The sequence below is a fragment of the Cornus florida genome, unplaced genomic scaffold, assembly GCF_030987335.1.
Source record: "Cornus florida cultivar Cherokee Brave unplaced genomic scaffold, ASM3098733v1 CherokeeBrave_3.0.0_Hap2_Chr06, whole genome shotgun sequence".
In the NCBI taxonomy this organism is placed as follows: domain Eukaryota; kingdom Viridiplantae; phylum Streptophyta; class Magnoliopsida; order Cornales; family Cornaceae; genus Cornus; species Cornus florida.
In genome coordinates, this window is record NW_026775576.1 from 79,326,445 (window position 1) to 79,338,300 (window position 11,856).

Sequence of the window (11,856 nt, forward strand, 5' to 3'; positions counted from 1 at the left end):
GCGAGCACCTGGTATGCATAAAGAAAGAAAGGATGTGAGAATGAGAGGAATCTATGAAGAAACCCAAAAAATTTCAGACACAATGCTCTCTATGATAGAGCATAGTAACAAGCACAATTAAACTCCAAAGATTTGATGCCCATACTCCTCAAATGTAATAAAAAAAAACACAAAGATTGAAGAGAAAGAGGGAAGAGACATACCTTGGAAGAAGAGTAGAGAAAGGCACAGGTGGAATGAGGAGGAATAGTGGGGGTGATGGTCATATATAAAGGGATGGATGAAGAAGAAGGAGAGGAGTGAGATGTGGGTACGAGTTAATGGAGGAAGAGAGGAAGGTGGAAAGGTTGAGGTTGTGGGTGATGGAGGGAGTGGGAGGGGGGGTAGGAGTTAATGGAGGAAGAGAGGAAGGTGGAAAGGTTGAGGTTGTGGGTGATGGAGGGAGTGGGGGGGGGGTAGGAGTTAATGGAGGAAGAGAGGAAGGTAGAAAGGTTGAGGTTGTGGGTGATGGAGGGAGTGGGGGGGGGGTAGGAGTTAATAGAGGAAGAGAGGAAGGTGGAAAGGTTGAGGTTGTGGGTGATGGAGGGAGTGGGGGAGGTAGGAGAGAAGTAATGGGAGAGAGAAAAGGTGGAAATAGAGGGAGGAGGTCGTGGGTTGAGGAGCTGGAAAGACGCGGGAAAGAGAGAGATCAGATTTAAAAACTGGGAAAGGGGGGTTCGAGCGCTCGAAGTTAGGCCTTCGAGCGCTCGAACTTGAGGCAATGAGTTTCGAGCACTCGAAATGTGCACTTCGAGCGTTCGAAGTTGAGGCAGTGAGCTTCGATGGACTTTTGAACGCTCGAAGTGTGCACTTCGAGTGCTCGAACTTGAGACAGTAGGCTCTTAACTGAAAAATGGAAGTTTCAAGTGCTCGAAGCTTGGACTTTGAGTGCTCGAAATTTGACGAGTGAGAAAAGCTTGGGTGAAATGACTGAAATTGCCAATTTGCCAACATCTCTTCAATGCATGAATGGAATTTGGAGAAAATTTTCCAATAATGCATTAAAAAAAATAGAGGTCATACACATGTGAAGCATTCCAACGATCCAATAAAATTGCCGGATGGAGCTGAAAAGTTTGAATTGTTGGACACAATTTAAGATAATTCCAGATAAGGTTAAATTTTGGCTTTCCTTAGCAATTTCCCAGAAAATTTCAAAGCCCAGGCAATGAAAATGTAGAGAAGCCTGGAAATAGAAAGAAGTGCTTCTCTTGCTGTGCTAAATTTAAAGTCGATAGCTAGATGAAGCTAGAACAGGCATCAATCCTCGTAAATTGGGTCTGTCAAGAGGACTTCCTCTATTTTTCAGGTTGGGACTATGCCGTCAATACAAGGCTTAAGCCGTTGGCCATTAACTTTAAAGAGCGATCCTCTTGCCGGATCTTGGAGTTCGATTGCTCCATGAGGGAAGACAGTAGTGACGATGTATGGACCATCCCATCTTGACCGGAGTTTACCGGGAAAGAGTTTCAAGCGGGAATTGAAAAGCCAAACCTTTTGTCCCGGGGTGAAAGACTTGCTAACAATGTGCTTGTCATGAAAAGCTTTAGTCTTTACCTTATAGATTTTGGCATTTTCGTATGCGTCATTTCGGATTTCCTTAAGTTCATTCAGTTGCAAATCACGATTAAAGTCGGCCTGTTTGAGATCAAAATTTAGCCTTTTTATGGCCCAAAAAGCACGGTGCTGTAATTCTACTGGAAGATGACACGCTTTACCAAAGATAAGTCGATATGGCGACATGCCAATGGGTGTCTTATAAGCCGTCCGGTAAGCCCAAATTGCATCGTCTAGTCTTAGTGACCAATCTTTGCGGTCTGGTCGAACCGTTTTTTTCCAAAATGTGCTTTATCTGCCGGTTAGACACCTCTACTTGACTACTCGTTTGAGGATGGTAAGGTGTAGCAACCTTATGGATGAAAAAATACTTAGAAAGGACGGATTTAAGATAGCGATTTCTGAAATGTGATCCGCCATCGCTGATGATTGGTCGGGGCGTACCAAAACGACTAAAGATGTTAGATTGAATGAACTCGATCACAACTTTATGATCACTGGTTCTGGTGGCTGCGACTTCCACCCATTTGGAAATATAATCCACCGCTACAAGGATGTACTCGTAGCCATAAGAAGATGGAAATGGTCCCATGAAGTCGATTCCCCACACATCAAAATTTTCAATTATTAATATGGAATTGAGGGGCATCATGTTTCTTTGGGACATGGATCCGAGCCTTCGGCATCTTTCACATGATTTACAGAAATTATATGCATCTCGGAACAAGGAGGGCTAATAGAATCCGCTTTGAAGAACTTTGTGAGCGGTCTTTTTGGCACTAAAATAGCCTCCACAAGCAAGAGTATGAGAGAAATTGAGAATGCTTATAGTCTTAACTTCGGGAATACATCGCCGGATGATCTGGTCCGGGCAGTATTTGAATAGCTCCGGATCTTCCCAAAAGAAATGCTTGACTTGGGAAAAGAACCAGTCCTTCTCTTGTTTGGACCAATGAGTTGGAATTTTACCTACCGCAAGGTAGTTAACAATATCCGCAAACCATGGAAGATTTGCATAGGAAATCTGGAAGAGTTGCTCATCCGGAAAAGAATCACGGACAACAGCGAAATCGGACGATTTTTCAATCAGTAAGCGAGAGAGATGATCGGCGACAACATTGTCTGCCCCTTTTTTATCCCGAATTTCAATGTCAAACTCTTGAAGTAAGAGTATCCATCGAATCAAGCGGGGTTTGGTCTCTTTTTTTGATAGCAAATGCCGAAGGGCGGCATGATCCGAGAAAACTATGACCTTGGAACCTAGAAGATAGGAGCGGAATTTTTCCAAGGCATAAACTACAGCTAGCAACTCTTTTTCAGTAGTTGTGTAATTTAATTGAGCATCAGAAAGAGTTCGACTAGCGTAATAAATGACGTATGGGAGCTTGTCCATACGTTGGCCCAAAACCGCGCCTAATGCATAGTCGGATGCATCACACATGATCTCAAAAGGAAGAGACCAATTAGGCGGTTTCATTATTAGGGCAGATGAGAGGAGAGTGCGAAGTTTAAAGAAAGCTTCCATACAAGCTTCATCAAAATCGAATGGAACATCCTTGGCTAAGAGATTGCACAAGGGCCGTGAGACTTTGCTAAAGTCTTTGATGAAGCGGCGATAAAAATCAGCATGGCCAAGAAAAGAACGGATTTGATGGACGGAATTCGGAGGAGGAAGATTAGAAATTAACTCAACTTTTGCCTTGTCTACCTCGATTCCCCGTTTAGAGATGACGTAACCTAGAACAATGCCTTCTTGGACTATGAAATGGCTTTTCTCCTAGCTTAGAATTAGATTTGTCTCCTTACATCTTTGGAGTACAAGAGATAAGTTGTTGAGACAAGAATAAAAGGATGAGCCAAAGACAGAAAAATGGTCCATGAAAACTTCCAAGAATTTTTCAACCATATCGGAAAATATGGACATCATACATCTTTGAAATGTTGCAGGAGCATTGCATAGCCCAAAAGGCATGCGTCGATATGCAAAAGTTCCAAAGGGACATGTGAATGTTGTTTTCTCATGATCTTGAGGGGCGATTGCCACTTGGTTATAGCCGGAATAACCGTCGAGAAAATAATAGTAACTTTGGCCGGCTAGCCTTTCTAGGATTTGATCAATAAATGGTAATGGAAAATGATCTTTCCTAGTTGACGAGTTGAGCTTTCGGTAATCAATACACACACGCCACCTGGTGGCGGTTCGTTGTGGCATGAGCTCACCCGCTGAATTTTCAACAACGGTGAGACCGGATTTCTTGGGAACAACTTGTGTGGGGCTTACTCACTTGCTATCAGAGATGGGGTAGATGATTCCCGCATCTAACAATTTTATTACTTCCTTCATTACCACTTCCTTCATGTTAGGATTTAACCGGCGCTGAACCTCTCTAGTAGGCTTTGCGTCATCCTCTATATGAATGCGGTGCATACAGATGGAGGGGTTAATTCCCTTCAAGTCAGCCACTGCCCAACCAATAGCTTCTTTGTACTCTTGTAACACCGCTAAAAGGTTAGTTTCTTGGTCCTTTAGAAGATCCGATGCAATGATGACCGGGAGAGTTTGATTTGAACCAAGGAATACATACTTGAGATAGGCTGGGAGCGGCTTAAGCTCAAGTAGCGCTGGAGATTTCAAAGACGGAATCGGAGGAGTAGTGGAAAGCTGAGGAAGCGGCTCTCTTGGAATTTTTCAAGGGGGAAAATCCATGATAGCGTCGACATCAAGCAGAGAATTAACTTCTTGGATGGATTGGTCAATATCAAAGTTTAAGAAGTCGAAATGAGACATGCAAGTCTCAAGGGGGTCCATGCTTAGAATGAAGGGGAGAGATTCTTCAACCACTTCATCAATGACATCAACAAGAAAACAATCATCCTCATTGGAAGGATGTTGAGTTGCATGAAAGATATAGAGTTTGACTTGCATGTTTCCAAAAGCAATGTCCATCACCCTGGTTCGGTAATTAATTGATGCATTAGCCGTAGCTAAGAATGGCCTACCAAGGATCACTGGAATACGCTTTTTTGGATCGTGGACCGGTTCCGTGTTAAGAACCACAAAGTCTACCGGGAAGTAGAATTTGTCCACTTGGATGATAACATCCTCAAGAATGCCTCGTGGATGCTTGACCGATCTATCGGCAAGTTGCAAAACCACGGAAGTCGGCTTTAAATCTCCCAGGCCAAGCTGTAAGTAAACTGAGTATGGAATTAAATTCACACTAGCTCCTAAGTCAAGGAGGGCCCTCTCGATTTTGTTGTCACCAATGACACAAGAGATTGTGGGGGCACCCGGATCCTTATACTTTGGAGGAGTGCTGTGCTGAATGATAGCACTAACATTTTTAGTCAACCTCACTTTCGTTGGCAAATGACTTTTAGAAGTGCGCTTTTGAGTGCACAAGTCTTTGAGAAATTTCGCATAGGGAGGAATTTGCTTGATAGCATCCAAGAGGGGCAAGTTGATCTTCACTTGCTTGAAAACTTCCCACATGTCTTGAATTTTACAATTCTTGTTCCCAATGTGTGTTGACTCTTGAAGACGTTGCGGAAACAGAGCTTTTGGCTCATAAGTAGTTTCCACATTTGGGTTAACATGTGTGGGATTTCCGTGAATGGTATTTGGATAAGAAGAGCTTAGAATTTGATTGGAAGAGCTTGAATTTGGATTTCTCAAAGGAGGTTCTTTTCCATTTTTGTCTCCATCAACCTTGTTGTCAACCACTCTACCACTCTTAAGGGTGGTAATCGCTTGAACATGCTCATGACTCGGCCCACTCGATGGAAGGGTTTCATCAATGGCATGCATCCCTTTAGGATTTTTAAATGGTTGAGCGGGAAGCTTACCCTTGTCCTTTTGAAGCAATTGGTTCATAGAGTTAGCTATTTGGCCCACTTGATTTTCGAGCTTAGCTATGGATTGAGTATGAGAGTGAACCATTTGAAGAGTAGGTTGCAAAGATGTTAAGAGTTGCTTGTTGGAGTCCATGATTTGCTTGTTTAATGACTCCATCATTTGCTTGTTTGCAGCCATAATTTCATCAGTTGGGTAGACCGGAGGTTGATTAGAGACATTTGGATTATACGGAGGATGGTAGCTTGAGGAGGCTGGAAATTGCCTATTTTGAAATTGAGGAGGGGGCTGATTTTAATGCCCTTGATTTTGGAATTGGAAATTTTGTGGGGCTTGTTGTCGCCACGAAAAATTAGGGTGATCTTGCCATCCCGGATTGTAGGTATTGGAATAGGGATTATTCCCGGATCTTGAGAACATGGCATTAGCTTGCTCTTCATTTGGATTGGAATATTGCTCCGGTGTGGGGCAATCTTCCGTGAGATGGAATGGACTAGTACATGATGTGCATACCGAACTTGCCGAATTTTGAGATAATGAAAGAGAGAGATGTGGTGCCATTAATTGATAGAATTTATGAGCTATGGCATCCACTTGGGATGATTCCTCCCTTATTGATTTTAGTTGACACGGGTTGGTGTTCTTTGCATTGGTTGAGGTCGGAGCCCTACAAGAATTATGTTGAAGTGAATTTTGGCTTAAATTCTCTAGTAGGGTCCAAGCCTCATCTGCATTCTTGGACATGAACATCCCGCCACAAGAAGAGTCAACCATGAATCTATGGGGTTCGGTTAAGCCAGCATAGAAAACTTGCACTAATTGCCATTTTGGAATCAAATGATGCGAACATTTTCTAAGAAGGTCTTGTAGCCTTTCCCAAGTCTCGTAGAGTTGTTCTCCATCCGTTTGAGAAAAGCTAAGATTGGAACGCCTTATTTGGTTGGTTTTACTCACCGGATAATACTTCTTAAGGAATTCTTGCTGTAATTGAGCCCAAGAAGTGATAGAATTTGGAATGAGTGAGTTTAACCAATACTTTGTCCTATCTTTTAAAGAAAATGGGAAAAGATGCAGATGGAGTGCATTCTCAGGGAAACCTCTCAACCGGATGGTCGAACAAATTTCAAGGAATTCATCAAGATGCTTATACGGATCTTCATTATCAAGGCCATGGAAAGATAGAAGCATTTGAATGGTACTTGATTTGATCTCATATTGAGCCGCATCAATGTTTGGTATCACTATGCATGAAGGTGAAGCATATGTAGTAGGGATGAAATGGTCCCTGAGAGTCATTGGCTCTTCATTTGGAATTTCGGCCCTAATTCCCTCATTTCTAACATCTCCTACATTTTCAGCCACTGTGTTAAAGTCAGTTTCAAGCTCTCTTACGCTAGAAGATTCCCTAAGGTTTCGTCTAAGCGTTCTTTCAAGTGAATTTATGTCAACTGGCGAGTCAAGAGTTGGTAGGGAGAGCGATCTACGGCCAAACATCAACAATATATAATGCTATCAATGCTACTATTCATCATTCCCAACTCCATATACGATGTTCCCATTCTCCTCAATTATCAAGATAGAATTTAAATGGCCATGACAAGGACCGATGCTTGTACATGAAATTTAAACAAGATAAGAGCCTCAACCAAGGCTTTAAAACTAAATTATCACTAAGGTTAACACATGCACAATATATTACAAATTTGAAACTAGAAGGTCAAGAAACTTACCTGGAGTCCCCTAGACTTACAAATTTGCTAGCGTTCCCTCAGTGAGCCCCGAGTTCCTAGAATCTCACACACTTATAACAACAGAGTTGTCAAAACCACACAAGGAAGTATTCACAAAACACAATATTAACAATCAAACTAAAATTATCCCTAGAACTTCGGTTGCTAAACCGTTTGCAGTCCCCGGCAACGGCGCTAAAAATTGGTCGGTTGAATCGATTATAATTATAAATCAACCTTCGCAATAGCACGAATCATTGTAAAATAGGGCTATTGGTCGGGTAAGTCGAACCACTGGGACTGCGCTAATCTATGGCAACCTAAGTGTCTAGAGTCTTTTTAGAATGATGAGGTGTTCATAGAGGATTTGTTGGTTGTCACTTAAGCTATGAAATTAAAGTGCATAAAGTAAAAGTTTGCAAGAGTTTAAGGGAGATAAAATACAAGTAAAGAGGACTAGGGAAGTGAATCCGCCTCCATCCCTATACACATGCTAGATTAGAGCTAAATTGGGGAAAAATAATATATATATATGGTCATGATACATAGCACACTTGGTTGCTATAATATCCTCAAGAAGTTCATTAAATCTCAAGCAAGCATGATCCATCAAAGGTGAACATGTTTAGACTACCTAACTAAGGTGTAGCTTAACCACATTTACTTGAATGAAAGACTATCAAGCCCTAGATAAAATTATGAAGCACATGAAGGTAAGAAATAAGTATAAATCATCAAAGGTTTCACCTAAGCAATGATCGATCAAAGTCTTTATCAACATGCCATTAAACCATTTCATGATCTCACTACCATTGTCACTATGAGAGTGCAAGTAACATGATTAAAAGAATAAACCATCAAAGATAGATAAGTGACTCAACATTAATCATTTAAATACATGAAGATCCATTACAAGAGGCAAGATGCTCTAGACCATGAAAAGACCAAAGATTATACATTGCAATCCCTAAAATAGAACTATACTAGGACATGCTTACAAGGGAGGGGCTTCATCACCTCCCTAGATAGAGGTTTAGTTACCCATGGAAGCTTTAGAAGAAGGAAGAAGCTTGGTTGCAACCTCCATTTTCGAGCTCCCTTCCTTTGGCTTCAAGAACTCTATCTTTTTCTCCTCTTTCTCTCTCCAAAAATCTTGTAAAGATGAGATATATCTTGTTTGTGTGGTTCCCCCCCCCCCCCCCTTTGTGTAGACATCTCTCTCCACCAAACAAGGCACAGAAAACCACCAAAAGACATCTCTAACCAACCCATAAAGATGGAAATCAGAGATGAGAGAAACAAGGTGCAAGTGGGCTGAAGTGATGGTTCCCGGAGAGGAATCTGCCCGGAGTTCGAGCGCTCGAACTAAGCACTTTGAGCGCTCGAAGTTAGTCCAGTGAGCTCCTTCCTCTTGACCTGCTTTGCACAACTTTGGTAGAACAGCCATAACTTTCTGCTCCGAACTCCAAATGATAAACCGTTTGAAGATTTTAAAAGTTAAATCGAAGCTCTAAATATGTCATGTTTAAATGGAAGTCCAATTCTTGAGTTTGATCAGTCAAAAATGGCGAGCAAAGTCAGATTCTGCTGCTGCCAGAACTTAGCCTTGAGCACATTGCTATTCAAAGATTGAATAAAACACCATTTTTGCTCCTTTTTGGCCAATGAACCTAAAAATGAATAAAAGCATGCAAATAAAGATAATTTATAAAGAATAATCAAATAATGGATTTAACTAATGCAGCTAAGAGCGCTTAAATATGCAATATTCGGCGCTTATCAATCTGCTCTGGAGTAGAGTATTTGTTAAACTTAGTGATGAGAATAGGTGGGAATGGCTTGAAAGGCTGCAACTGGGACAATGGTTTTTCTGTTGGTGTTTGTAATTTCTATTTGGGATTTGTTTAAGCTAGTAAACTTATATCTGTGATTTAGAACTAGTAAACTTATGTCTAATGTTAAGTCCCTGGATTTGTTTTGCTAATGTTTATCATTTCTTTGCTTTAATTTGTGTCCCGACACCTAAATAACTATTTTTTCTTCCTTTTTTCCTCTCTTAGTACACTTGAGAGAGAGAGAGAGAGAGAGAGAGAGAGAATCCGTGGCTAAGGAAGGTTGGGAGCAGCCCACGCCTTTCTTTTTCTGCTCTCTATCCGTGGCTAAGGAAAGGTTGGGAGCAGCCCGCGCCTTTCTTCTCTCTCTCTCTCTCTCTCTCTCAGTTGAAAATTCCACGGTATTCACGGGTTGCATTTGATTTATTATTTGGAACGGATTACAAATATTGTATCCCAAAATAAGTATTTTTTTAATAAATTAATATTTTATGAGAAATATTTTTATTATTTTTATTATATTTGTAGTAAATAAATTATTAAATTTACTTTTTGTGAGTGACAATGATGTGATGGTTTATTTTTTATAGATTCAATGTAAAAAAGTCATGGTTTGCTGAATGAGCTGATATGCAATGTATTGATCCGAACATAACTCATTTTTTAAGAATCTGATATCGTTATACACTTTCATGATCCGACTGGTTTATATCGATATTCTCCGAAATTCATTACATCGCGACCGCGATCGATACCGTGACCGACACCGAGACTGCGAACTATGAAGAAAATAAAATTAATAATATTAAAAATAGATAATACATTGACTTTTCAAATTTGATGCTTTTTTGGCCTATAAAAATGAAAAGGTGAAGTCGATACGCGACGTATCGTCTGTTTCATAACCCTTTTTTAAAGGTTTGATTCTGTTACACATTTTCATGAACCGATCGGTTCGATCGGTTTATACCGATATTCACTCAAATCTATTACACCAATATCGCGACTGCGAACTTGTTGTGATCCATTCCACATATTTCATAAAATAACACAAATACAATAAATCAACTCAGCATTACACAATGAAATAAAATAATAATAATCCATTACTGAATAACTTTGAATAATACATTAATAACACTTTTGCTTCTTTCAATAAAATGAATACAATAATATGAACAAAAATTTAACAAGATAAATAATTCAGCAATATAATATTAATATTAACTCAATAATGTAAATTAAGATGTAAAACGATAGTAATAAAATATGTAAGAAAGTGTTAACCTAATTATTGAGGCATGTGTAAACACATTAACCTAAGGCTGATACTTCTTGTAATACCCCTTGATTCTAGAGCCACGGATGATCAAGTTCGAGCACAGAACCGAAGGATATCAAACAATTAATATTTAAATAAGCATTTGAATACAAAAAGAATAATAAATAAATAAATAAATAATATGCTGAATGGAACTAAATAATAAATCCTCAAATTTAATAAATAAATAATCCTCCATAATAACTTATTCAATCATCTGATACTATTACAACTCAATAATCCATCGTGTGGACCCCTACTCAAATCCAAACTGAAATAACTGAAATGAAATAAATCCAATAACTAAAACATAAAGGAGAATCCTACGTAGACTTGGAATAGTGAATGACTGTCTCTACTCAGCACGAACAACCTCTAAGTTTAAAATTGACGAATACCTGAAAAATAATAGTGGGTCAGATCCACGAACAAGTTATACTTTACTACAGTCCAAATAGAGACCCGATAAACATATACATCCTAATCAACTCAACAATAGCTACGTAGTCCGTATATATATATATATATATATATATATATATATATATATATATATACACACACTAAAGGACTCTCATTGGACTACAAGACGGTCTCAACCTGACTAGTAATCAACATGCAAAAACGCACATGAAGTGGGCATGAATGCTTAGACTTAACAATGTACACCACTAAGCATCATAATCCAGTTATGCATCCCATTGTATATACACTCCCTAACCATCGATCCTGAGATTCAAGCTCATATTATGGCATATACCTATACATATATAAATCCATCCTACCCAAAACATAAAAATAAACCAAGTATGTCACCCAACTATTTTGTTAACCAAACACGAATATAAGTAGGACTTAACTCGTCGATTAATCCGTTCCCTTATAAATTTGAATAGATAGGACTTAACTCATAAGTTAATCCGTTTCTAATATGCCCCCATCCCATAATGGTGTATTTATCCACAATATAACCAAATAAACGTTTCAAATCCCAAAGATGGTGCAAATAGTACATCAACATTTAATCATCCAAATAAACATGATATAAATCACGTTATACATCATTTGCATTTAATTTGAGCAAAAATAACAATTCTAAATAACATGCATTTAATTTTCATCATAAGAAATTAACACGTATCTCAATTAAATTTGTACCCATCCATAATCTGATTAAATTCATTTAAGTCTAAACAATTGAAGAAGAAAAGAAAATAATAAGAATAATAATAATAATAATAATTTAATCCTACCATATTCAACCATTAATTTAATCTTTTTTAATAGATTAAATTTCATACTAAGCATGTGTATTTTAAATCATGCACTCCAGTCCATAATGAATTTATTCAAATCAATAAAATATTTAATACAGATCCATTAATCAAAACCACACACATCAGTTTATTATCCCACAATTAATCAGATTAGTTTTAACAATATTTAATTCAAACACATGAACAGTAATTTCAGATTTTATAAACATGAGAAAATCATCACAAACCCAATTATAATCACACGAAC

General features: G+C 38.8%; 1 protein-coding gene across 1 annotated transcript; it reads left to right on the forward strand.

Annotated features, from left to right (window-relative positions):
* Positions 1–320: 320 nt before the first annotated feature.
* Positions 321–698, forward strand: LOC132314407 (uncharacterized). Its single transcript, XM_059813278.1, has one exon. It carries the CDS (start codon positions 321–323, stop codon positions 696–698), a length of 378 nt encoding a protein of 125 aa, XP_059669261.1.
* The last annotated feature ends 11,158 nt before the right edge of the window (positions 699–11,856 follow it).

Bases quoted from the DNA above. Each gene is read 5' to 3' on its own strand.
- LOC132314407 (XM_059813278.1), top strand. From the start codon at position 321: ATGGAGGAAGAGAGGAAGGTGGAAAGGTTGAGGTTGTGGGTGATGGAG.